This window comes from Sturnus vulgaris, chromosome 9 (genome assembly GCF_052056855.1).
Source record: "Sturnus vulgaris isolate bStuVul1 chromosome 9, bStuVul1.hap1, whole genome shotgun sequence".
In the NCBI taxonomy this organism is placed as follows: domain Eukaryota; kingdom Metazoa; phylum Chordata; class Aves; order Passeriformes; family Sturnidae; genus Sturnus; species Sturnus vulgaris.
The window spans coordinates 31,204,003-31,231,855 of record NC_142251.1 but is presented as its reverse complement, the minus strand read 5'-3'; the positions used below and the strand labels follow the sequence as shown (position 1 = coordinate 31,231,855).

General features: G+C 37.8%; 1 protein-coding gene across 1 annotated transcript; it reads left to right on the top strand.

Annotated features, from left to right (window-relative positions):
- Positions 1 to 27,853, top strand: CCDC180 (coiled-coil domain containing 180). Its single transcript, XM_088169548.1, has 36 exons — positions 1 to 95; positions 920 to 1,002; positions 2,194 to 2,303; positions 2,395 to 2,523; positions 2,688 to 2,798; positions 3,883 to 3,978; positions 4,221 to 4,384; positions 4,557 to 4,676; positions 5,357 to 5,436; positions 6,161 to 6,249; positions 6,734 to 6,853; positions 7,505 to 7,678; positions 8,176 to 8,291; positions 9,479 to 9,623; positions 10,038 to 10,101; positions 10,759 to 10,988; positions 11,582 to 11,799; positions 12,341 to 12,516; positions 13,512 to 13,692; positions 14,204 to 14,350; positions 14,606 to 14,750; positions 15,575 to 15,691; positions 16,096 to 16,218; positions 17,072 to 17,185; positions 17,890 to 18,086; positions 18,686 to 18,738; positions 19,518 to 19,596; positions 20,585 to 20,656; positions 21,587 to 21,653; positions 21,846 to 21,990; positions 22,350 to 22,510; positions 23,300 to 23,437; positions 25,204 to 25,315; positions 25,542 to 25,647; positions 26,172 to 26,310; positions 27,722 to 27,853. Exons 1-36 carry the CDS (start codon positions 1 to 3, stop codon positions 27,851 to 27,853), a joined length of 4,548 nt encoding a protein of 1,515 aa, XP_088025674.1.

The following is a 27,853-nucleotide window of genomic DNA, read 5'->3' as shown; positions in this document are numbered from 1 at the left end:
ATGTCTGCTGATGCCATGCAATTACCGTGTAATCAGCAGAAATGTGTTGGAAAAACACCCATCAGTGACTTCACAAGACAGCCACACTCAGACAGGTAAACAACAGAAGCATAAAACCGCAATGATACGTTCATAGCTAAAGGTATGAAATGGACAGATTTTCATTGGGAATGAGCAACTCCTGAATTCTTGGTTCTAGAACTAGGGGCTTGTAATAAATAGACTGTCTCCTTGCCAAACGTAAATTTGGTGTCATGAACTGCTCACTGCACGTTGAAGTGCAGGGCTAATAGACTAATATTTGCCATGGCCGGCATATTGTATGGCTTTCATGTTAAAAAGAAATTGGTTTTGCTCATAGCAATCTAGATATGTACCCAGTCTGACACCTAGGCTATATTTCCAAGTAAATGGCTTCCATGATGATGCAGTAGGTTTATGTCATGAACAGGAATGAAGTGATTGCATGCATCCTTTTTTACCCTAAGCCAGCTGCTGAATAATGATATAGGGATTCTCACTTATCCTGAGGAGAAACACAGTGCCCGTGCTTTTGGGAAAAGCACTGGGCAGATAAAGGCTAGTTCCACATTTCTTCAACGTCTCCTTAAAAGTTCATAGGTTTTTTTAATCTTTTAGAGCTGTTCTAGATGTCTTTGTAGTTTCCATGTACTAAATGTAGCAGGTATTGCTTTCATGCCGTCCTACTAGATTTGAAGTTGGGATCTACTCAGGCTTCAATGTCTCAGAAGAAGCAACGTTGATTCTTTGAATTATATTCTTTAAAGTTAGAATGTTAATTATGATCACTTTAATATTACATTTAGCCAATTAAAGTGAATTATACTATTATGTTAGTTAGTCCCTCTTCTGTTGCATTTTTAGTACAAATCAAAGCTTTATTCCCTGTCTGTTTCAGACAACCTACAACTGTTCTAGAGGCAAGGGGAAATGTAGATGCACGTTCAACTGAGAAAGTCACAGGCCTGCCTGATGCAGTTGGTAAAACTGGTTTTCCTTAATGTCATTTATTTTAATTTGCATTCACAGGAGACATGGTAATCTAATGAGTTTAGCTGAACAAGGTATAAAATTGTCCTAGTTTAAAAGTAAACCAGCGGAACAAATTAACCCCACACAAATACCTTGCGAAAGATTTCAAGTCAGAGTTAGAATTTAATGGAAAGATTACAGCAAGTGCAATGATACAGAAAAACTGGTTTAAAACCACAAAGTCAGTGTACAAACTGTCACTCTTGGTCGGGGTGGTTGCACTCCTGTCAGAAGCAGTGCTCTTGTGGAAGTTCGAGTGCTCTTCTGGATGTCCAGTGGTGGTGGTATCCCAAGACCCCAGACTGCCTAAATTATATCCAGTGGGGTTCAGGTGGTACATGCCCCAGGACAGGGACGTTCACAATGAAATGATATAATCCCTTGAGTCATAGAATATTTTTGGAGTCCTTAATAGTCTGTTCCAGCTGCTCATTTTCTAGTGCATATTCAGTTCATTATGGCCCATTAACAGAGATAGCCCTTTCAGGATGGGTGGTGCGGCTGCCTCCCCAGCTGAGTCATCCCAAGGATAAAGAAACACTACCTCACCTTGCAGGGTTTGCCTGGGGGGTCGGATATGCACTGAAAATGACCCATCATTAAAACAGTTTATCACAAAATGAGGTAGAGGGGAGTAGAATACACAGTTTGGTTATACCCAGATTGGCACTCTTTCTCTTGCAAGGCAACAAAAATCAAGTTCAGAAATGGTCTGACACATTTTTGAGGATTTGTAGGTAATTTCGAAGATTAAGAGTCTTCTAATAGAAAAAAAACAGTTGTGGAATTGTCAGTCAGTCACAGGTTATGCTTAGATGATAAATTCCAGTTTTTATGTAATCAGATCTCATTCCTGAAATGTTGCAATTTTTTTATATCATACCTGATGATGATGTAATTGATACTATTATACTTCTGAAAATCAGAAGTTAATAAAGGAAAATTTAAAATACACTCTAGTATTTTGTATTTTTAACCTCCATTTGCTAAGATTGCATTTCCCATGGAAAGATGTTGCACACTGTGAGAGCTGCACAAACTGCAGCAGTCATAGTGTAGATTTAGGGATTTACAGTTCATACATTCCATGTTCTGCAGCAGCACTTCCAGGCTATAGGATCTTCATTTCTTTCTCAGCAGTTCCTGAGGAAACAGGTAGCCGTACATGGAAGTACTTGGCAGAATGGCAGCAAAAGCATCATGATCGAGCAATGACCGAAATGCAGCAGGAGCTGAACTGCATTGGCAGGGTAATGCAGGATTTTTTAATCCAGATTCTAAGGGTGCTTTCCTAAGATCAGGGCCCAATATTTGAATGATCACGCTGACCTACCATTTCAGGAGATGGAAGCCTCTGTTTTGAAGCTTCAGGAATTCTTTCAGCTAAAAGTGATGAAATCAGATGAAAAGAGTAAACTTCTGTTTGAAAAGATTGCGTCTGACATGGCTTTGGAAGGTTTCTCGTTTGAAGTAAGGCAGTTCAGAGCATTGGCTCAACTTCAGTTACTTGTACAGTGTAACATCTTATGGCTCCCTGGAGTCCTAAATTCTTGTATTTCTCCTTTTTTTTTTTTTTTTTAATATATATATTCAATGTCCTTTTCAATGAGATTGAGAATAGATTTTTATTGCAGGGTTTGGAAGAACTGTGGAATATGATCCACAAGGAATCCTCAAACAGAAAGAAGCAGATTAGGGCAGTGGACAAATCCTTAAAGGAGATTGAAAGGCGTCGAGCTGTTAAAGTGAGCTGCAGTCTTAATAACTGTTATTTAAGCACAGGATTGTTATTTGCTGACATATTGCTGGATGCAGAGCAAATGAGTCAGAGGTTATTCTGTTGTGTGGTGATTGCTTTCTTTTCACCAATAAACTATTCACTCATTATACATCCACATAATCAGGAGAAGCTACTTTTTTCCTAGTTTTAAGGTGTTTCTTTCTTTCACAATTGCCTTTACTAGAGGTGCAAGGAATATGTGAGCTGCTTTTATTTCCATGGGGGGTTGCATAGGTGAAACTTTCATCTGATCTGTTATTTTTTGAAGAGGACATACCTGTTCTGCAACTGAGAAGGAGCATAGACATGAATTAGCTTGATTTTAGTTGGGGTTGGCTGGGTGTTTGTAGCAAACGTGTTGCAGTTTTGTAGTCTTCAGCCTGACTTGTTAAAAGTCACTGGACATCATAGGAAATGTTTGGATATAAAAATGGATAGATTATGGAAGAGATTGCTGCACTGTACTTGTAGGCTAAGAAAAGCAGTTTGTTCTACGAGTGCCACTTTCATCTCTCTTTGTAATTCAGGTATGATGAATAGGTCCAAGAATATCACCAGTAACATTTCTGTTGGATTAGTTACAATAAATGTCAGAGATGTTGGATTAGTTACAATAAATGTCAGAGGTGAACACATTTACTTTAATTTTGTGTTCACTTACAACAGGCACTGGTGCATACCCTTCAGATATTTGATAGGAAGTTGGTTTGATTTTTAAATTCAAATTGCAGCTTGTCTGCTGAGCACTTATTCATCACAGATATTAAAGAGAAATCACCTGAGTAGTAGCAAAGTGGAATGTTTTAGTTACTGTTTTTAGGAATTACTGAAAAAAATCAGTATTTAAGGTAACTAAGGTTAATATTTTAAAATTTACTTCTCAATCTGTGTGTCATCCAATTAATTTGAATTCATTATAATATAATTAATTTAATGGAAGTCACTTTAATGGAAAAATTGTCTTGTTCATGTAGATTTTAACTTGGGAAATTGATATTTGAGTTCTACTTTTCATTGTTGTTGCTTTTCTGTATTCTTTTATTGCACAGATAGCAGATGTACTGGCCAAGTATTCTGTGAAACTGAAGGAAATGTCCTTCCTCTTGGCAGCTGATGTTCACAAGCTCATTAATGATAAGGCCATGGTAAATGTTTTACCTGGGGCAAGACAGCAGTCTGAATATTCCTAAAATGTCTTTCTTTCCCCAAATGAAATTAATTTTTTCTGCCTATCAATCACTGAAATATAGAAGAAATTTCTACTTGGCAGGGTATTCGTTATCGTTTGTGGGTTTTACTCCCCTCATTTTCTGTAGAAAAGACAATTGTTTTCGTTTTTGCATGTTGTATGCTGCTTCTACTTCTGTTTTTATTTTTTAATACACAGAATATAAACAGAGCACTGCTGGATAATGAGAGGGCAACTGCCAAGCTACTCTTTAATCTAATGAAATCAGAGCTTGAGAAAGAAAATTGGCATCAACTGAAATGGCAAGGGAGAGTCAAGGACTGGAAGCTCATGCAAAAGAAGTGTGTAGTTCAGAGTTTCAGGTCAGAAATTTGGCAGTCTTCTTTTGGACAATGAGCAACACAAAGTGGCTAGTGTTCACTTTTGGTTTCTATCAAAGTAATACTTGATCATTTTTTCTTTCTACGTGATACCATGTATGATATCACATATATCATGTGATTCCATTCTACATATCTACTTTCCATCCTGCAGAGAATTTATGGCAAGTGAAGAAATACAGAATCCCCCAACTGTGAATATGGAAATGGAAAAGTTGATAAAGGAGCAGATGGTACTCAGTGAAGAGAGACTGAAGGTTTTGCAATATATCGGGTATGGCAAAAGAGGGTATAGCATAAAGGAAAACAATTGTTGCTGGGGTTAATGAAGGACTTGGCTACAAAATGCACTTTGCTTCCTGTCAATGTGTGATTGCTAAATGCAGCAGTAAGGCAGGGTCTACATCTATTTCTGTACAGCTCTTTTGAATGGAAAAAATGCATTCTTGATTTTCAGTGCCCCAGCTACACTTAATAGGTGGCAATCAAGGGCTAAAAATGTAGGAATGCAAAAGTAAATCTTGAAACATAGTAGAAATGGGCAAAGATGGGTGGAGAGCTAGAAGTTGGTGCTTTTGTCAAGGCATTTTTTTCTCCATGGCGTGGGATTTTATTTGCGGAATAAATGAAGAGAGGAGTCTGGATAGAAATCTAACGTTGCTACGTTTGAATATCCATCCTGAACACAAGACACATTGGTGTGGGTGCAATGCATTACGATCTTTACAGGGAGGTTTTTTACGGTGGATGGAGGAACAAGGTAGATGACAGTTAGTTCCTTATTGGGCAGTAAACAGTTGGCCTTGAACAACAACAATCTCAGGTTTATTTTCATTGCCAAGATGGCTGTAAATAAAAGAAAGCCCAGTAGTATGGATATTCGGATTCATAATTTTATATTTGAAGTACTGACTGGTTTTTAGGATACCTGACTCTTGTTTCCTACTTTGATAGCACCTTGTTGCCTCCAACACGTGCCAAATCTGATATAAATGAATGGTACAGAACTCTGGAGAATTTAAACAAAAGTATAGGTAAGTTGGGAAATCCTAAGAACAGTCTGGAATTCAAGCAATATTTTCTTTTCTCCTGGGCAACGATGAGGCAGACAGTTGCTTTGAGAGTGCATGTTTGCTCTATTCTTTGTTCCGTGTGTTGCCACATACTTTCTCAGTTGCTTGGAGGTGGCAGTAAGAGCCAAAGAAGCTGCCTGTGGCATGGCTTTCCTTTGGCCAGTACAAACACCTGTGCATGGGGAGATCTAGCAGGAACTGGCTCGGTTAGAATGAATGTGGGGGAAATCAAAAGTTAATTTTGACGTGGATCCCTTCTCAATCATACAAAAATACTCCTTTTTAACTCTTGGAGAAGAAGAGGGGAAGTATGAGAAGAAGAGGGGAAGTATTGGAGATACTTCCTTTCTCTGTGTCCTTGCAGCATGCCTTCCCTCTCTGTGTCTGCCTTCTCTTGCTCCAGAGCACATCCAGTTGGGATGTTTGTAGCCTGTATGGTAGCAAAGAAGTTGGTAGCGATTGTAAGTACCTTGCTACTTTGAAGCATAATGATAAACAGCTGTGTATGAAAATGTCTTGATTTCTTTGGCTGGTAGTGTCTAGTGTCTGTAGGCAAAGGTCTGTAGGCACTGCTGGGATCTGTTCCGTGTGCTGAGACTCAGCACATGGCCTCTGTCATGTTTCCATGTCACACTGCACTATGAAAGATGGGAATTTTGACTATGGTCTGCTCCGTATCATTCAGATGCCCATAATGTGGAGTGCGTGGAGAAAATGAGCATCCAGTATGAGCTGGTCGAGGGCAAATGTCAGGAGAAAGGGCAGTTGTGCAAGGTGAGTGCCACAGCTTTTGGCTGTGATAGCCGTGGTCCAATGTGTCATTAGAGAGAGTAAAGATGCACCAGACAGTGAGATAACAAGTGGAATTCCTTTTTAACCTCCGCCTTACTCTGTTCAAAAAGTAAGCCATCCGTTTGATTTCACAGTAGTAGTTGGTATTTGTACTTGAAATGTGGAAAAGCCGTAACAAATGCCAGTAATGAAGGGAGTGCTGTCCTACATGAATGTGGAAGATGCAAGGAGCCTCAGCCCTTGTGCTAAATCTGTCTTATCTTGGGAAAGAAATTCCACCTCTGCCTCAATTTCTCCCTTTGTGTCCAACCAGATGGTATTGTTTAGTAATCTAATATGGCATGTAGGAGGCTGAATCTATCCCTGTCCATCACAAGAAAAGAAACACTACGTTTAGCCAGGCTCTCTGAAAGCCACACAGTATTTCTTCTGTGCATGTCAATAATTTGTTCTTCTTTTCCTTCAGATGACCCTGTTGGATATGAACATTTGCACAGCAGAAGATGCTGAAGTTGTGCACTCCAACATGCTTCAGATGACTGAGAAACTAAAATGTAGGTTTGAAGAAGAAGTGGAACACATGGATGTACGTTTATTTTATTTTATTATGTATATTTTCATCACTCCTTGGGATTAATCTGTTCTTCCTGTGCTCCCACCTGCAATGCCTTCTGCGTGGTAGGCTATTGATGTCACCTTAGAAAGAGGTCCATAGTGTGACAAAACACTCCAGAGAAACAGTTTGGTGTGGAAGAGTTTCATGTGGAAGTGTTCATAATTCTTGTGTTTATTATTTGTAATATAATTATGTTGTATTTTTATGATCATTTCTATCTGAAATACATATGATACTGATGAATGAGGTATGGCCCAGTCTGCCTAAAGTCGGACGAATAGCTTTAACTGATCTCACAAATATCTGCCAGACTTTTCTAGGCATAAAAATGACTTGGCAGTTGTTTCTAAAGGGATAAATTATAGAATGTGATTTGGTGCTTTATAATGCCAGAATAAACAGAAGCTCTGATACTCTCAGCTTGTAGAACAAAAATCCGCATTCTTACCCAGTTTAATTGGAGATTTTTTGGTTTTTGTACTCCCCAGATAGAAGATGCCATGTTGGATACCAGTCGTAAAATTCCAGGCAGCCTTTTATCATGTTACATATCCTCTTACTCATACATTTCACCTTCCAGCAGTTTAAAAAGAACTTGTTCACTTGAATGTTTTTCTTTAGCGTGATTTTAAGGAGATGGCTAAATGGCATGAGAAGCATTGTCAAGGCTTGTACAGATGTGTTCAGGAGGCCATGAGTCTCTGGGATGTCCATCAACTCCAACTGTCCCAGCAGGAAGACGCACTTCAAAAAAAAATAGATGAATGCAGATGGGAACAGGATAATATAATACAGGTATAAACATAAAAACAAGGGTGTGGTATAAAGACAGGACTGAGAGTCAAAATACTTCCTATAAAATTAAAAATTTAATCTTTGACTTTTATATTGGAATTTCTACGCTTCAGTTTCATTGTGTCAGGTGCGTTTTTGCTAACTGCTTGAATCACGCTGAATGGACAGTCCTGTCTTATTGTTGGTATGGCAACAGTGCTAGAGATCACTGCTGCTTTCTGTAGAAAGTGGCTGCAAGTTGCTATGACGAGATCTTGTGCAGGTCTAGAGTCTGATTGGATGTGAGGTTCTCATTGTTACAACAACCAACTTTGGGTGGCAGTGTCAGAGGTGTTCATTATCTAGGAAGATTTTCATAGGCGATGAGTTTTGCTGAGGTAGCTTTCTCTTCTGGGTGTAGAAGATATGTGCATAATTGACTTCCTTGAATCCTAAAGAGTTGGGGAGATTTTAGTATCTACTGAACCATTTTTACTAGCTTTTTTATGTGGCCTTAGATGATGAAAGATGATCTGGATACAATTTTAGAAAAAATGAAAATGGCGAGCTGTGAGGAAGAGCTGAAGGAGTATTTGGAAAACGCCCTTTCTTCTTTACATCAGATTAGAACAAGGTATGAATTTTGTATGGTAAACTTAAAAGGTAGAGCATCTTTGAACATTGGTTGTACTATTTAGGCCTTGTTTTAATGCTGTTGTGTGAAGGTATGGAAAAAGAGTGCTTTTCACTTCATGTAAGAATATAGAATAATGTCCCTACTGAACAAGGTTAAGGCAAATAATGCCCACGGTTTAGGAATGGGACAAAGGAAGACTGCTATCATTCAAAAACCATAGCACATCAGTATTACTGTGCATACCATCACATCCATGCCTTATTCAGAAGGTAAAAGTAGTAGTGCAGATTCTTGGATCACCGGAATCAGAAGTTGGTCTGCACCATCATCTCTTCACTCATAGATTTGATCTCATTCAAAGTTCTAGGAACTCAGACGTTTAAGACAGCCAAGCACCGGCAACTTTAAAAACCATCTAAAAATGGGTACAATACCGCTCTCCTTCCTGAAGATCTTAGCAGCAGCTCTGAAGCCGTAGAGGAAGCAGCACTGTTCACACACCCAGGAGGTCTTTCCTACCTGCTCGATCAGAGGCACATTAGAAGAGCAGTATGGACCTGAGGGGCAGATGCACATACCTTCACACACCTCGCAGTGGGACTGTGGTTAGAGCTGGAGGTTTGATACTCTTCCTAATAATTTGAGCTGTTAAAACAAAGCCAGAGGTAACAGACCAAGTGAAAATACAATGCCAGGTTGCGGAAAGAGAATGTTACCTATCTGAACTCGTACAAAAATTCCCCATCATTCTCTTTGTTTAGGAGACCAAGCCAATGTCCGTGTAAATGAAAACAAGTGTGAATATTGATTTTTCTTGAATCAAGACTCAGCTTTATGTCCAAGTCAAAGGCAAATAAACCAGAAAGGCTCCGCTGAGCACAGTGCAGAACTAACATGGAAGACAGTCATTTGACCTCTTATGTAAGCAGTGTTGGTGTGGTTCCCCATCCAAAAGGAAGGATGTCAAATGCTTCTTTGGAAATATTTTAACTTCTCTGCGTTTCTTTCTTTGTAATGAACTAATCTCTAACAAGCCAGGACGTGATTGTGTTCAGTAGAAACAGATCAATGGCAACATTTAGCCTAAAGGTTTTATGAGATTGATCAGGAAGTTCGATTTCGATTTAAAGGCACTGTAGTCATATTTAATTTTATTTCTCTCCGTACTTGAGTCTTTTAAACAGTGACTTTAAATTTGACAGGAACGGGACACTGAAGCAAATTGTAATGGATGAAGTAATGGCTTACCCAAAAGCTATTTTGTGGGAATTGATTTCTTACAGTATATCCATCAGCCAGCATTTTAGTGTGAAGGAAACCTTCCAACAGGTAAAACAAAAATTCCCGTTGGTTTCAAACCTGACTGCTATATTAATTTTTCACTTTGGAGAAAATTTTCATGACCTCTAAAATTCAGACTGTATCAAGTATTGTTTCAGCCATTGAAGAAAGTGCTTTTGATGGAGATAGGAGAGGGAAACCAAAACATTTCTCAGAGCCACACTTTGAGCTCTGTCCTTGTTACAAACGGCACTTGAGCAAATTCATTTGCCTTTGGAACAGAAAACGACAAGGTAACAGGATTTGAGTGTTCCAGGTTCTTTAGATAGTAAGTGATCTATTCAAGATGATCTCTTCCTGAAATAGATCCATTTTGAGAAGGGATATGGATTTCTTAGAAGAAAGCAAATCCCTATGTTAAAACGGTGTGGTGGGTGTTTTTTGTTGTTGTTTTGCTTTTAGAACTTGCAAGGCACGATCGACTTCATAGTTCGAGATGCAGACAAGACCACGACATTCCAAACAGGTATTTCTTTTTGGTTGTTTTTCAATCTGTCTATCTTTGGATTGTAACCAGTAGAACTGTGCTTGAACTGTAAAGAAGTAGCGGAGGTTTCAGAAGTGGAGCATGCGGTGGAACAGTAAGCTGAGAGCATTGTGCAAGGAGAGGAAAGAGGGGAAAATGGTAAGAGTTTCCTGAGTCGGAAGGGACCCCTAGGGATCGTCAAAGTCCAACTCCTGGCCCTGCACAGACACTCCAACAGTCCCACCCTCTGCATCCCTGAGAGCATTGGCCAAACGCTCCTGGATCTCTGGCAGCCTTGGGGCTGTGCCCATTGTCTAGAGAGCCTATTCAGTGCCCGACCAGCCTCTGAGGAAAAAAACCTTTCCCTGATAGCCAGCCTAATCGTCCCCTGACACAGCTCCTGGCATTCCCTTGGCTCCTGTCCCTGGTCACAGAGAGCAGAGAGCAAAGCTGTCCCTGTGCTGCCCTTGAGAGGAGCTGAGAGGTCCCAAGTGAGGTGTGAGCTCAGTGTCCTCTCTGCAGCTGAACCAAATGCCCTCAGCCACTCTTTGTATGGCTTCCTGTCCAGCCTCTTCACTATCCCTGTGTCCCTCCTTCGGACATTTCTCCAATAGCCTGAGGTCTTTCTGACGTTGTGGCATCCAAAATTGCCCCCAGTGCTTGGAGAGACCACATCCCAGCCTAGAGCAGAGCAGGACAATCACCTCTCTGGAGCGGTGCCAGAAGACAGGGACAGTTGTCAAAAATCAGCTGGAGAAAGAAATCTAACCGAGAAACAGGTGATCTTGGCACAGGAAATGGAAGAAGCAGAGGAAGAAGATGAGGAGAGGATTCCTTATAAAAATGAAGAAAATGAGCATGTAGAACAGGGACTAAGCATTATGCAGGTAAGTGAGCAAGAGAATAAGTCTGAATGTGAAGGCAGTCTTGTTTAAAATAAGGCGGAATAGGAAGTCTTTTTGCTGAAAATAAGTCGAAAGTTTTTTTTGTTTAGTTTGTATACGAAGTGCACAGGGCTCTAGATCCTTTTGTGGGAAAGTGGAGCGTTTAAGTTCACAACCATTCTTTTGATCTTTTACCCTTGTAGAAACCTTGTACATAATTCTTTTTAATCTGTCTTTCCTCACAGTGTTTTCCGCCTATGGTGAATGATTTAAGCTATGTATTTGTACATAAGTATTAATTTATTTATGAATTTATTTATACTTTATTACCCTAACAAAAACCTTCTAAACATTGTTGACTCTGCCTGTGTCTTGCTGGCATATAAGTATATTAGTAAATAAATATATACAGGTATGCATATGTACATATATATACATATATAAATATATAAATATTGTCAGCACTGTGTAAATGTCCAGATTGATAATGAGAACATTATTCTAAATGTCCTTAGGATTCCTACACTAGCTGGTGCACTGTTGATTCTATGCTGATACCTTTAAAAGTAAAGTGGTAATTTCCAACCTTTTCCCAGTCAGCATCAAAGAGCAATGAGGCCGAAAGTGCTGAAATTGCCACGGAGGTTTTTTTCACTGCTAGTGAAAACACTTACACTATTCTTGGAGTTGAAGAGGCAGGAAAGACTGACATCACAGAGAGTTATTTTACAAAATATGAAAAAGAAGAATCACTTCCTATGTACCTGAAATGTGTACTTCTCACAGAAGCCATGTTTGTCAAGCTGAATAAAAGGTGAGTAGAAAAAAAATTCTATTCTTTCTTTCTCTTCATGCAATAGACAAATTTTAGCTATTTAGAAGAAACATTAGACTACAGAGGAAAAAGTAATCTAATTACTGTTATATAAATAGATATTTCTATCGCTAGATATTTAATTATAAAATTATGATCATAGAATTATTAAGTTATTCCACTTCTTTAATTGAAACAAATATGAGAAAATGTTTATATTGTTTTTTTATCCATGGCTGTCAAAGTACCTCAAAAACATTTACCTTTACAGAACATTCATATTTTATGGGAAATTACTTAGTGAGAAAACATATTAGAGAAAGACAAGTAATTTGCCCAAATTCCCTGCAGAGCCATGAAGGTAAAATGCCTGGTACTCAGCAATATGCAGCTAGCTCAAAAACTCTACCAGTATTGTGCAAATGGTACTGAAACCATACCTTCCTATAGCCAGAAGTTGAATTCTTAGAAACAATATATTCAACAAATTCTCATTTATTATTTACTATTCCTCACTATCATATTTCTTTTTCAATCATAGGCTTCGCCTCTGCTTTTTTGAACACTTAGAGAAATGGTTTGCAGAATCCTTGTCCAACTCCTATGTCTTTGTAGCTGCCAAGAAAGAGGAGCTGAATTCAATATTTCTGCTGCATCTTAAGTTGCATCAACAAAAACAGGAGGAGATACAGACAAATATCTACAATGCTCGAGCTGGTATTGACTTTTTTTTGTATTCTGAGCATCACATCTCTTCGTTTAGAGATGGTCCTAGGTGGCCAAAATCTGTTTCAGCATTAGTTGACTCAGTAGTAGAGGACAACAGGAAGCAATTGACTGTGAATTCCCAGTGTATTATGCTACTCACATGTTTTTCAAATGACATTTCTTTTCAGTAGCTCTTCCTGGTTTGTACTGTGTTATTTTTGGAAAAATAAACAGCAGTGCCTTGATTAAAATCTGTATTGTAGATGTCAAACATTCTATTGTCAATATTTGTGAATTCTCATTCACCTTGAAATTATTTAACAAGAGTTTGTGGTGTATAAACAATATTTTTAAAGTGTGTGGAAAAAGAAATTAACAAGCTGGGAGAGCCAAAATGTCAGGGCCAAGCTTCTGAAAACATGGGAAGAAGGATTTAACTCCATGAAATATCATTGAGCAGCTACAGACCATCTTCTAGTCAAAACTCTTTTTGCATGGGAAGTATCAAGTTTCTATGGTGAGAAAAAAATTTTGGACAGGTTTGTTGGTCTTTAACAGATAAGCTAAAAAATTCTTCTTTTGGAGAACAGGCAAATAAATTTTCAATTTGCTTTTTTGTGCAAAGAGAGCAGGTGCTTCTTCTGGCAGCTTTCTTGAGGTGATTGGCTTGATTTATCCAGCTATCATTCCAGAAGAGAGACCAAAACTGATTTTTTTCTTTCCCTCACAAAACCAGGAAAAGTGGATTTTCCATTTAAAAATATAACCTTTAGTTTTGTTACAAGATATCTGTGGTTAAATAGATTAGAAGCTGTTAAGTATATATGTCTTACACAGGAGAAAAGTCAAAGAAACCAAATTGCATGTATCTAATCTGCATGGTTTATCTACTGCTCTGGCATTGTTTATTTTGCTGCTGCTGCTGATCACAGGTTGACAAGGCATTGTGGTAGTTCACAGTAAACAGGGAATAATGTCCCTATCGTAAACTTCTTTCTTTTCAGCGGAACTGTCGCTTCACAAAGAGCATCTTGAGTGCCACTGTGCTGTGTTGACAGAAGGCTTGAAAAAGGAGAAAGCTGAATTCCTCAGATTTTCGGACCAGCTAAATAACCTCAACACAAACTTTCATTCCCAAGTCTGTAATTTGGAGTATGACTTGCTCCACACTCCTGTGACTGAACAGTAAGTGTGCCACTGCTGTTGCTGTGAATTTCCCTAGTTAAATACTCCTGATTGCTCTCTGAGATGTTTATGGTTTCCATTCTGAACCTGTTCTATATGTCATTGCTCTTCAATGAGGAATACTTCATAAAACTTGAAAACATGTGAAGAATTTCTTTCCCTGAAAAAATTAAAATCAGGACTGGACACGTGAAAATTTTCATCTCCTTCTGAAATGCTGGCAGTCTTTAAGTAGAAAAGATGCTTCATCTGTTTAGATTTTATCCAGTTACTAAACGTGCATAGTAATATCAGTTGACTAATTGTTTTTGAATTAGTCAATAGTGTCAACTATTGCTGATACCTTCCATGGGTTCATCCAAACTATCCCAGGTTGGGGAGTTGCTTTGAGAGTCATAAATCACTTTTGAGTCCTCAAATTTTTTCATGTCTTTATAGCCAGCAGTTGCTGAATCATCATGTGTGTTCCTCTTCAGACATGTTTTCCCTGTCTTTTTTTATTTGCTGTTAGGTCAGCTTCTTCCAGCAACAATCTTGAATCACAGCTCCGCAACCATCTGGAATTTATCAGGGTTACTGTGAGAAGTTACCAGCAACACTTGGAGGAAGCTTTAGGAAAATTAAGGGATTCTAATGTGGGTTTTCTCAAAAGTTGCAGGTATGTAGTTATAGTGTTATTTATAAATGATTACCTAGCTCTGGGAATCGGTGTTTGTTGCATAGGCAGAACAGTAAAGTTTATTTTGTTATTCATCTAGTTTCCTATTTAAAAAAATAAATGTATCTTGTTAAACCACAATTATTATGCTGTTTTCATCACATTGGTGTTGATATATGTTTCAGGGCTGTTTACCTAAAGTAGTATTGGAGAAAAAGATGACTCACGGCCAGTTGTTTTTATGTTTGCTTTCAGATTATTTTCAGAGGTCGGTGACTTTTCTTCTGAGGAAGTAAAGTTTTTCAACAAGTATCTTCAGAAAGAAAGTAAGCAAATTGACTCCTTTGAAAGTTCAATCAAGACAGATGTGGAGAAAATAAAATCGAGCTGCTTGGAGCAGGTATGCAGAATTACATTTGTTGGGAAGGACGAGAATTTAATGGAGTAGTTTTACAGATATACAGAAGGTTCTATAGGAATGAAAGCAAGTTTTGATATAGAAGAAAAGAATTGCTGAGCCAGTCTGACTGGGTAACTAGAAGACGAAGAGCGAGTTGGAAGGGGCTTTTATGGCTTAGAGCAAAGGATAAATCTACCTCAAACAAAAGATGTTTTTACCAAACAAAAGGATTTTCACAGGCAAACAAGAAAGCCAATGTTGCAAGGAGAGAAAAGATCTTAGAAATTTCCACTGTAGAACAAGTCCCAAAGTCTAACATGTAATTACTAACTCATATGATTGGCTAGTCACTTACATAATAATTTTAGCTGTTTTGATACATTATATGTAAATATAAAAGGTATTGTGTATGATGTTGATTGGTAGTCATGTATTAAGATGCTCTGTAATGAAAAGTATATAATGTATTGTAACCAGAACTACATGGGCTTCAGGACACACAGCTTGCCTATAGCTAGCAGCTATAGGCTCACCCACAACCCTCAAGTGCTGTAACCTCGTCTATACAATAAAACAGCATTTTAAGAACTGCCTGAAGCCTTCATCTCTCTGTCAGGCTCTTACAGCATTCTTTCAAATGATGTTTTCTATTGACATATTTGATGCGGTTTGCAGTCAGCCTGCTTTCAGATTAGAACTGTAAGTCTGTTCTGTTTGGCAATTATGTGATGGAAAAAATTGGTAGAAATGGCAAGTTCTATCATTTAAGTTTTAAAAAGTGAAAAATTATCTTGTCCTATCTTTTGTTTCTGACATTCTTAAAGGCTATTGAACTTTTCAAGCAGTCTGAAAAAAAGTTTGCTTCTCTCTCTCTGAGTCGAGCCTTTATGGAGAAGTTCCATCAATCTTTGAGAAAGCTACGACAGCAAATCAAATCAGAGGTACAAACAGAAACATCAGAACTTTGCTTAAATTCATTATAATAATTTTCTTGTATACCTTTGAGTAAATTTTGGCTGAATTCATAGTGGACAAATATTACATGATTTTTTATGTTGATTTAAAACGTGTTTTCTGTCACTGTCTGCTTAAAAGTTTATTTTTAATGCTGCTTCAGCTGTGCTGGAACACTATGACCATGCAGCACGTTGAGTATATACATCTGAATTCACCAGCATTTTTGTGTGGTGTAGTGTTGCTTTTGTGAATTACTCTTTTCTGCTTTTCCTCTCAGTACTGGGGATTTTTAACCAGTTTTTATCAGTGGTTCTAGTGTTTGAAAGTGGAGCCTCTGAAACTCCTGTGAATGGGGACTTGACTTCTCCAGTGTTTGTTTCTGCTTTAGGTAGCGAATTCCAATTTGCAGTCCATCACATTAAAGTCTTACCTGGAAAAGCTGCAGCAGAAGAGAGATGCTTATGTTCATTCTACTGCAGATAAAGAAGTAACTTCTAATCAGCATGAAACGGTATTTAATTTGACTTGTTATTAATTGTTATTAATTTGGCATAAACTTAATATTTTTGAGGAAGATTTATGTTTCCTCATATTTGGGGCTGGGCAGAAACACAGAAATTTTGCTCAGAAAGGTCCTTGTCTTAGATTCAGCTGGGATAGAGTTATTTTCTTCAGTAGCCGTTAGACTGTTGTGTTTTGGATCCGGAATGAGAATGGTATTGATAACTCAGTTTTTGTTGTGTTTATCCTAAGTCAAGGACTTTTTTTTCCTTGTCTCCTGCTCCGCCACTGAGGAGGCTCACAAAGGAAACTGGGAGGGAGCATAGCTGAGACAGGTGACCCAAACTGGCCAAAGGGATATTCCAGCCCATGGAATGTCATGTCCAGTCTATAAACTGGGGGAGTTATCCAGAAAGGCCAGTCTAGGTTCAGGAAGGGGGGTCTGGAATCAGTCAGAGGTGGTGTGCAATGGTGTTGTAAATCACTTGGTTTCCACTTTTTCTTATTATTATTTACCATTATCACTGTATTTCACTTTCAATTATTAAATTGTTCTTATCTCAACATACTAGATTTCTTTTGATTCTCCTCCCCATTCCACCAGGGCAAGGAGGGAGAAAAAGAAGGTTGAGCTGTGTGGTGCTTAATTTCTAGCTGGGTTTAAAACCACAACAGTCCTTTTTGGACAGTCGGTACCTGTTTTCCTGTTTGCCAAACAAAAGCCTCAGCCTCTTGTATGATCTCATCGCTTCCATGTATGTGTACATAAACTGGTGACAGAACAGAGGCAAATAATTCGCAAGAGTCAGCATGTTTGAAAAGGTTAGAACAGTTAGTTTAGTAAATACCATCTGTATTTTCAGGCTTTAACTTCTGAAGAGTTGTATGATTTTGCCAGAGAGGTGTTAAAAGAGCTGAAAAAGAGGAGCAAGTATCTTGACTGCTTCGTAGTAGAAGCAAAGATCCCACATGCCACTGTAAGATAACATTCACATTCTCTGCATTTTATTTAATATTGAGAGAATTTTCATGCCTACATGTTTTAATGGCTTTTCAGAATTTGTGCTTGAATTTTCAAATGAAAAAAGAATCTGCATTGTGCCAAGATGTCAAAGACACTGTAGCATTAGGACAGCCTTTTTAAGAGGCTGAGTAAATCACCAAGTCTACGAAGTGCTGAAGAGATACGTGACATTGCAATGAGTTCGTCAGTTCTTCAGAAGAGTTGGTTTTCAAGGTGTAGCACTATTCAGAGATACATATTTCATGAGTTTCTTTAAATTATTTTTTTTTAAAATCCCAGGTGTGTCCTGAAGGGACTTTGCTTTTATCAAACAGTTGTGTTTTCTTTCCTCTCTTTTCTGGAAAGTCTGTCTTTATTTCATAATCTCAGTGGATCACTGTTTTAAGAATATGTCCTTAAATACTGTTCATAATGATTGTGAGAACCTATTCTTAACTGCTTTGAAATGTTTTAGAGCTGTTACAACATTGCTGTTAGAATGACAAAAAATTTATTTCAGCCTGTGAAGCAAGATATTGTCTGCTTAGAAAATCTGCTCTAGTACTCAGTTATTACATGGCACGCTTTCACAAACTGCCTGCTACGGTCTACAGGGCTTCATTTGTCTTCCCGTTTCAGGAGGATTTCACTCCTGACACAGATGGGACGTTGCAAGAGGACTTCACAACACTTGACACGGATGGGAAGTTACAAGATTTCATTGCTTCTGCTGCTCCAAAAGAGAGTCTCAGAGATGAGAGCAAAAGGATGGTGATGGGACTGGATCCTGAAAAATTCCCTTTGTTAAATCCAAGTGGAATGGATGCATCAATATTTGATGATTTGGCAATAAGTGTTATCAAAAATTTAGCTGGGTAAGTATTTCTTTGCCTAAAGGTAGTTTTCAGTCCTTGTCTTTATTTATATTTTCTTTGCCCAGAACTAGTGAATAGACTGTTCATAGGTAATACTACTACATATTTTCTGGTCAGTCTAACTTTAAAAATTAAGCTAGCTGAGACTGCTTTCTTTTTAAAATCAAGATTTCTCATAGCCAAAAATACCCCTTTGTGAATAATATGTGACATCTAGTATACAATGATAAATTTTAGGTATTTAATTTTTGTCTTCCAGAGCCTTATTTTAGTTAAAAGGTGATTACCTGCTACACAGTTGACTGAATATACAAAGTGTAAAATGAAAAGTATGACAGATGTTTGATTTGCAAATAATATTTTAATGCAGTTTTGCTTGTAGAAATTCCAAAATTCCAGTTAAACAATCAGTCCCATGAAATTACTTCTATGTACACTGTCAGTTGTAAAACTAACCCTGTCTGTTAAATATGATCTCAGAAATTTAATTCAGCACATGACAGGGATAGAGAACTTGCCTAGTTTGCTATATAATATAGAGCATAAAATGACAGGATGTTCAGTAGTATTTAGCTCTTTTTTTTTTTTTTTTTTTTCAGATTTGGCCTATCAAAAGAATCCCGAGACGTAAATCAGGGGACAAATGATCCAGGTGTGCCTGTATTTATTTTAATATTTTATTTTCATCTGAATTGTAGTTCCTGGCATTTTACTGCACAGGTCTAGCATGGTCCAGGCAGTGGATTCTATGCTAGGAACTCTGACATAGTTGTGCTGATAGTTCTCACCTCTTTTCCTGGACATCTTTACTTAGATTAAGATGATTTTGGGCTCCTAAAGCAATGAAAGCTGCAGAATGAGATAATAATGTTATAAAGAGTACCTGTGATAGCAAAAGGAAAACAGGGTCAAGAAAAGAAGTGGAGCACAAATCATGAAATTATAGGGAACCAGGATTCTTCTCACATAGTATTATCATCTACTCAAAGGCGAGCGCAGAGGTAACCTCAGATGCTCCCTACCTAGTGTTCCCATTTCCTCATCTCTCTCTTGCAGACCTTGATTCCTCCAGCCATTTCCAAAGCTTCCACATTTGCAAGTCCCCATGACCATTAAAAGTATTCTATGAATGTAGCCCATTCATGCTCCTTATTGACCTGTCTCCAATTTGCTTTAAATCTCCTCCATCGACTGTGTATTTTCAGTGACATTCTTGTGAGTCATGCGCCAGCACATAACCTTTATTGCTATTGCCACTTCTGGTTTACTTCAGGCCTGTCTGACAGAAATTACTGTTCCTATAGTTGTCCCTTACATATTGTAAGGAAACGTTATAGAAATAAGAATATAAAATATATATGCACATAAGAAGTACTTCAGTTGTCATTTACGCAATATTCTTCTTTCCGTGTTAACGATAAGCAATTCGAGTAAAGAAGTTATCTGATGCACATTCTCAGAAGTCTGCTAGCAAGAGGTCATCTCGGGATGAAACAAAGCAAAAAAAAAGGTGAGAACCTTAAAAGGATATTCCTATGCAAGAATTTACCTAAACTTTGTCTATTCATTGAAAGATTCTTACTGCTTATTTGTATTAGCCTTCTTTCAATCTACTTCTTATCACTTGGGATCTCTTACATGTTTATGTCCACATGATCAACTTTTTGGTTTTTTCCCCCAGATTTTGACTGGAAAAATATTATTATTTTTCTCTTTCATCTGCTGCGTTTTGTATTTTGAAGCTGTTGAGATATAGACTAACCCTTAAATCAATGTGGCTGAATTTTCAGGTGTGTCTAAATAGTTTGTCTTCAAATTAGTCCACAGACTGATGACATGAGCTACTGTAATAGCGAAAACAACAAAATATTTTTGAACAAATGAGAGTTTAGAAGAGAATTCTGAAAATCTTTTGCCATCAAATTACTATCTTTATATTGTCATGGTTTGGTAATGGTATTCTCCAGGTTTATGCTCCTACTAAAACGCTCCAAAGCATGCGCCTCTTGCTCACTCCCCTTTCCCTGCAGCAGCTGGAGAGGAAAATTGGAGGCACAAAAGGTGAAGATAAGGTTGAGATAAGAACAATTTACTAGAAACAGCAATGAGATAAAAAAGAACAAACAGCAGCAATGTTAATAGTAAAGAGTACAAGAAAGGCAAGCGATTCACATATGAATGCTCACCATGAGGAAACCCCTGACAGTACCTGACTGCTACCACATTCCCCAGCAGCAGAGACCCTTCCACCCACCCCCCACAATGTTAAGAGGTGGTAGAGAATAACCTCCGAGTCCTGGCCTTACCCCCTTCTGGCTACTGCAGAAATTAACTGTGTCCTGGCCAGAACCAGGACACATAGAATACTAGTTCTAGAGTTAACATTTTTTCTAATTTTTCTTCAGTTTCATGTCTGTTGTATGACTGACTAGCTCAAATCATCAGCCAGAGAAGGAAAACACTTGTGGATAGTTTCAAATTAATGTTTTTCCTTCCAGTGAAAAAGGCCGAAAATCTCCTACAAGGGATGAGAGATCCGAGATATTTGGAAAGAAGCCTGCAAAGTCTGAGTAAGTCGTGTATTTCCAGAACAAGAAGTTAATCTATAAAAACTCTCCATTGTATGTATGTATGTATGTATCTGCCTATCTATCTATCTATATATCTATGTATCTATCATTGTGACCTATGGAGTTCACTATTTAATTTTGAGGTATTTAGCCTTGATATTTATAGGTCAAAGTACTTCCAGAACAGTTCCTTTTTGCAGCATAATAAAACTGAAGATATAAGTAATCTGGTTCATTCTGTCTAATGTCTGAAGTGGGGGGTCTTATTGGAGCCCATTTTGTACATTTGTAAGAAGTGGGTGGGGAATGTAAAATAGTCTGTCTTTCAATTATTTTCACACCTAAGAAGAGAAATACATTTTATGTCTTCGTTCTTGTGCTCAGTATTTCTTAATTGGAATAAACAAGGACCAAACAGGTTTCGTTCCCCTTTTTTAAGAAAATTATCCTATTGTTTCTTGCTATGTGCAGCTGTACTCTATAGAACTGAGGTATTTTGTACATGCCGTACAAAACTATTCAAATTAATGCTTAAGATGTTTAAGTGTTGGGGAATTTTGTTCCATGTTATCTTTCAAAATAATTCCAGTAAACACCTAGACCCACTTCAAATATTTTTGCTTTATATAAAATACATGGTAAGCTCTTTGGGCACAGGAATTTGGCTAAGATTGCTTTTTTGTAACAGTGACATAGCAGTGCACCCCAGCGAGCAATTGCAGTATCTCCTTGTCCTGGCTGCATCTGAAGAGAATCTGTGCTAATATGGGGAACGGTTCTTAGGCCTGCTGAATATTGGTTTGTGTATGCTCTGAAAAACGTACTGAAATTAACCTGAACAAAATACTTGAAAAATAGTGAATATTGCCAGTGTGATTATTTAATGGTGTGATCATATTTTTAAATTTTTAATTTTTTTTTTCTTTTCAGTACTTTTAAGGGGATTATTATGAATATTCTCTGGAAGGGTAACAACACCTTGCTCTACCTTGGTGAGGTAAGGAAATGTGTTCTTTAGTCAATTCTGCTTTCATCGGTGTACTCTTGTGTCAGAGAAATAATTTGATTCTTTCAGTATTTGGCAGACCGTCTAAAAATTTTCCCTTCTTCTCCTACTGTGATATATCTAATATGTGACATGTTTAAATGTGTTGTCAACATTTTTCTGGTTTATCTTTCCCTTCTGCAGGAGTTCTATGGAGAAAAGAAGAATCCTCAGAAGGGAATGCTTGAAGATCTTCCAGACACATTTGAACATTGGGCAGAAATGCTCAGACTGAAACTACTGTCATACCAAAGACAGACAGATGATTACTACAATTTCTGTCTTAGAGGTAAATTCATTCAGTTAAGACTTGCATTTTCTTGCGTATGTAATTTTTCAGTATGTAAGCTGAAAATTGCAGTGACCAAGAATTATGTTATTGTCACAATCCATCACACTCAGTGGAAAAACTCTAGTTGGCTTTACTGGAAATTGAACCAATATTATTTTTTATGTATTATCAGCTACAAAAAGTGTAGCAGAAGGGCACTTGACTAAGTTAAAAGACATGTATAATGTCACAACTTTGAGCAAGTGTATGTTTCTCAAAGCTTTGCACCTAGAAAAAGGAATGTCAGGGACATAATCGCTGTGAGAGAAAATTCCATGCTGTTTGTGTCATATACACACCATGTCTTTTCCAAAAAGAATTTTGGGATCAGCTGAAGTGGTTTGAAGAGGAACTCTCTTCTGTTTCCCAACTGGTCGTGGAAAGTCTTTTGAAAGAACATGAGCAGAAACTCAACTCTTGTACTGGTCATATTCAGCATCTCTTCAACAAACAGCTGAAAGAGTGGGAGGATATGAAGGTATGTATCATGGACATATTGGAATGCCTTTTAGTGTAACCAATGCTAAGTGCATCAAATTGATAAAATTTTATTTTTCTCATTCTCATTATTTGCTTCATCACTTTCTGCTGAGCTGACCACAGATGTAGTTTCTGTGTTTTCAGAATCTACTTAGTTGTCCTGGAAGCTTTGTATTTCGTGAAACTCTGTCCCTTCTCTCCCAGCTTCCAGCACTGGCCTGCCTCTTTCTAATCTTCTCAGCTCTGCCTGTCATCTTACACTTGGATTGTCAACTCTGTGAGGGCTGTGACCTTGTGGTACGACCAGACAGCTCCTACTGTATGGGTGCACTCCTTTGTAAGAGCTATGATGTAGGGATAATGAAATACTATTCTTTACCATCATTCATAAAGGAGGCATATTTTGCCAAATAATATCAGAACTGAGAACAGAATCATAATGGAGATCATGCAGAAAATGCTACAATGTCTTGCAATTATGTCTGAGTATTAAAAATTATTTAAAAATTGCAAATGTGGAGATAGAAAAAATATCTTACTTACCACATGGTAGAAGAGATGATTTTTTGTTGAAAATAAATCCCAAAGTGAGACCAGAGGTCTGCAGAGAAGCAATTTGGTGCATGTTGTACTGCAAAGCTTATATCGAGACAACTAAGAAGTAGCTCTATTTTCCTTTTCTTTCTGAATACCTTTATAGAAAATGCTTGTAGTTTACTTCTTCCTTTTTATGGCTCACAGTACATTCTTTACTGAAGGCATTTCTTTCTTATATATTTGCTTAAAGACTATGCACCGGAGAAAATTACATTACTCCCTAGTACAGCCAAATAACTCACTTCAGCTGGAGGCTTTGTGCCAAGAGGAAATAAAAAGGCAAAGAGATCAAACTGATGGTGTTCATCTCAACACAAAGATGCTGCAGGTAATTGTAAAGCCCTTGCTTAATGTAGACTTAAATGTTGCATTTGGAAAGGAGGGTGTATTTTGGATACATTTTTCCTCCCCATCCAAAGGAAACGTGAATTTTTTTTCAGTTTTAGGCAATCCTGTTCATATATCGCTAAATCTTTAAGTAATATATTGTCAGCATTAGATCAATATAGACATAAATATATCTGCACACATACAGGGGCTTAGATACCTTATGAAATTTGTTGATATTTTGTATCATTCATGGAACCCACTGGCTATGCGCTTAATGGTGGGTAAGAGTATTGTCTGTGGTGGTGACATGCTCTGGTTAGTACTCTTACTTCCAGACAACAGATGCCTGGAAGAGTTTCTTTTCTGTGCATTTCATTAGTGCAAATGATTGACACTTTTCTACACAAGATGAAGAAATAAGCTGAAATAAACTGAATTTACAGGAGAGGCTCAGGTATCAAAGTACCTTTCCCCCATCGTCCCCTGGGTTAATTGAAGGTTGGTTCCCCAAAATTAAAGCCCATTATTTAGTTCTCTCAGGCCACTTACTCCAAATTCTACACCGTCTGCAGAGTACCGGTATTTTTAATTCCAAAGTAGTATCTCCTTCTACTCCTAGTTCTGCATAGAGACACAGAAACACTAATACCCTGTTTGAGAGTAACACCTGGGCTAAGCACTTCCACCCAAAATACCTGAATTCCAAAGTGATCTTCTCTGTGGCTGGAAGCTGGTTTTATCACATTTAACCCAAATGTGTAACTACTAGGTACCTATACATAAAACAGTTTTTTGAACTTTGTGTTGAGATTGTCATGGGTCTAGGTCTTCAAAAAAGGCAAGAGCAGTTGTTGGTTGCTGTAAAGTTTTTTGTAAAGGCACATCAGTGTCAAAGACAGAGAGTCCCAAGTGTTAAAGTCCATGCTGAAAGCTTTTGGCATAGAGTCCTGATTACAAGTAGAAGCAGCTCTCTGGTGCAAGGTCCCAAGAAGGGCCAAAATTGCAGCAGCTCCTCTCTTATTCCGGGCAATGATGATGGCAGTGAGGAGAAAGGGAGAGAGAGTCTCTCCCCAATGCATGGATTCTTATTTACAAATTACCCAATGAGCTAAAAACATGAACCTGAAGCATTTCTTCTAAATCTATTAGAATTCTAGTTCTATAGTACTAAAATTTACACATAACTTGCGCGTATAGCCTATCTTGTCACGCAAATAATTCTATCTTGTTCTATCTGAAGAATATAAGCAAATTCTTACTATATTTTTATTATGTCTAGAACTATGTTTTTGAACTCTCACTGAAGCTTGTTTTTTGCACTTATGTCTAGAACTATGTTTTTGAGCTCTCACTGAAGCCTGTTTTTGAAGCTTGTTTTTTACACCAGATTCTAAGGCTTTTGCTCTTAAGGCACTTAAAACATATTCTTATTTACTTAAGCTTACTCCTCAATTTCATGTATGAGTAGTTTAATATAGTTTAATTTATCTAAAGGTTTTAATTTGATTCCTGCATTCTCATCTCTCTCTGAGGAACTCAGAGAGACCGCTGTTTTACACACTACAACATTAGATAATCAGGCAATGTTAAGAATACTGCAGAGACACTTGGAGACCCTTTTATATGCAACTTTGAGCCTTATGTCTGTTATCTGCAGCTACTGCCAGGGTTTGATATTTTTGTAGTCTTTCAGAGACAAGTTAAAAGGAGAATAGATCAAATTATTAATAGAATTCCTCTCACTTTTCTCCAATGTTGCAACAGGATTGTGCTGCTGAGTGTGCTCAGAGCTTTTTTTCTGCACTGGCTGCCCTCACTGAAAAGCTCCTCTTGGAACTAGATGAAACTATCACTACTGATGATGTGAAAGTAGCAGGTAAAAAAAAGAAGAGATTGCTTGTTCAGCAAAAATGGCAGCAGTCTGTCCCTAGGAAGAGGAGGCTTTGATATGCTATAGTATTTTAAATTCAAAAAATTGTATAATAAAGCACCCGAAGCTATTTCTTGAGTATGAAGAGCATTGAGCCACACAATTACACGAAAACAATTGTATTCCTGACATTGTTTTGTTTCTGCTGAGCATATCTTCTTTTACCTCCCAGGAACTGAAATACCTACAACAGAGATGTCGACTTTAAAGCATTGTAAACAAGATGGACTTCCTCTAGGAACTTCCAAAGTTCAACAGCTAGTCAAACGAAGAAGGAGGTAGTATTTGGAGATACTGAACACTGTTCTGTCTGATTCCTCTGCTCTGAAATGATAACAGGCCCTATCCTCATAGTCTTTTGCTGCACTTGTTGAAACTGCCCACCATTAGTAATGTCATTGAACTACTAAATGGGGTAGTTTGAGTGGGTAATGATTTTAAAGAAAGAATTGCAATGGATCCAAATAAAAGTGAATTACATATAGTATTGTAAAACAATACCATGCCACTCCTATTGCTATGCCACTTGCCTGTCACTAGTTATCAATTCATTACATTCAGATCTATTAATAGTCTGTGTTGTCATTCAGAAGAAATTAATTCTATACTGTGGAGAGATCTCGATGCTTTAAAATAAAAGGTGATTGTACTAAACAAAGATGTATTTAGGGTAAACCTTTTGTGGAAAAAAAACAACATTGATCTTTGGCACCTTAAGTGCAAGTAACGTGAATTAGTATGATTTGTTCTCTTTTCTAACTTTTTTTCTCATGTGTTTTTTGGTTGGTTTGGCTTCTTATAGGTCTTGGCCAGGAATACCCAAGACTACTCTTTGTGACTCTCCAGACTATATTCTTTGCAGAGGAACTGCGTCCGTTTCAACAGCTAAGACTACCTTGGGCCATCTGGCAGTGGTGCATGCAAGCCAAGCTGCATATCAGGTGGGTCTGTGGGGAAGGATTCTTGAGGCTGCTGCTGTTGTGGGTCTGGTTTTTCAAGAAGACAATTATAGAATCTTAGTTGTGTGTGTAAGTTTTTAACATACACAGTGTTTGCAGATCTTAAGGCCCTATGATCCATGTTAGAAAGCCTTTCTTGTGTCCATTTCTTTGTGATGCTGTCAGAAGCAGACAGGGTTGGTTTCTTAGGGGGTCTGCTTATTCAGAGACATGACAAAGGAGAATTGTTTGAGCAGAGAAGCATGAAAGGTGTCAGAAACAGGACACTGCATTTTGGCAGCATCATAGTTCCAAAAGCAGCTGTGCCCCAGTGCCATTCCAGTCCTGCTTGTTTTCACTCACCTTTCTGAAGCCTACAGCTCCAGCCTTAGATCACAAAAGCTGACTTTCCCATAAAAAATGAAGAGCTGTAAAATACTTCATACCTATCTTATATCCACAGCTATCACAGATGGCTGTGTCCACCATAAAAATGATCACTCTTTCTTCACTGAGTGTTAAAAGAATGCAGGCAACTCTGAACCTCTGACTGGCACAGACAATTGTTTTCAAAACAGCAGTACTCAGCAGTTAGGAGAGTATTTTTATGTTCAATCACTTGGAGATGTGTTTATGCATCTGACCTGGAAGTAATTGTACTCTCATGGAACTAAAATAACTTTCAGAAAATACCTGTTTTTAATAGGGGAATGTAATATATACTGTCAGTGATGGTAAATTACATCAAAACTATCAATTTGCATGTGTGTTCTATGTATCTAGTTCTAATGCCCAAGGACCTGATTACAGCACAGATTTGAAGGGAATGTGATTGTTTGGATACAAATGGTCTAATACAAATAGTTAGATAAAAGGATTGGCTATAGAATGCATGCACACCACAGGAGTATTTTCCTGCATGTGTGTTGCATTAAAAATACAGTACTTTATGTTTTGGAGCATAGACTCTTTAGGAATATTAAAGTGCCTTGAGGCTTTTATGGTAGTCTACAAGTTTCTGTCTAGAGGAAACAACTTTGTAGCAATTTTGTAATAGTTCAGTTCATACTTTTGAGTTAAGAAGCTCCAGCAAGAACCCAAGTGCATCTTGTGTAGGAGATACCTACTTGGGTCTTGAGAGAAGGCAACTCCCTACTCTTAGGAACTAATGAAAGTTAGATTAAGATTTTGCATTTTAACAAAACTTAAATATTGCTGATAATTTAATTTCAGAAGTCTTTAAAAGGAGCACAGCTAATAGTTAATTATTCATACGGTTCTATTATCAAAAGCAAAAAATAAGTGGCCTCTATGCAGTCTGCTGACACAATGGATCAGGACTTGGATTTAGGCAAATAAAATTATATTTCATCACTACTAATTTTGTCCTTAATTGTTGGGGTTTTTTATACAGAAATACAAAAGTAAAGTTGAACAGATGTTTGCCCAGATTAAGGAAGAAAATGCAGATCAGCTGTTGGCAATTCAGCGTTGGAATGATTGGTGGGAAGAATCTGTCCGGAAGATAAAGCTACTCTACGTCTGA

Bases quoted from the DNA above. Each gene is read 5' to 3' on its own strand.
- CCDC180 (XM_088169548.1), top strand. From the start codon at position 1: ATGTCTGCTGATGCCATGCAATTACCGTGTAATCAGCAGAAATGTGTT. The intron at 5,437-6,160 runs GTAAGTTGGGAA...CGTATCATTCAG, and splicing joins GAATTTAAACAAAAGTATAG to ATGCCCATAATGTGGAGTGC. The intron at 8,292-9,478 runs GTATGAATTTTG...TCTTTTAAACAG, and splicing joins TTACATCAGATTAGAACAAG to TGACTTTAAATTTGACAGGA.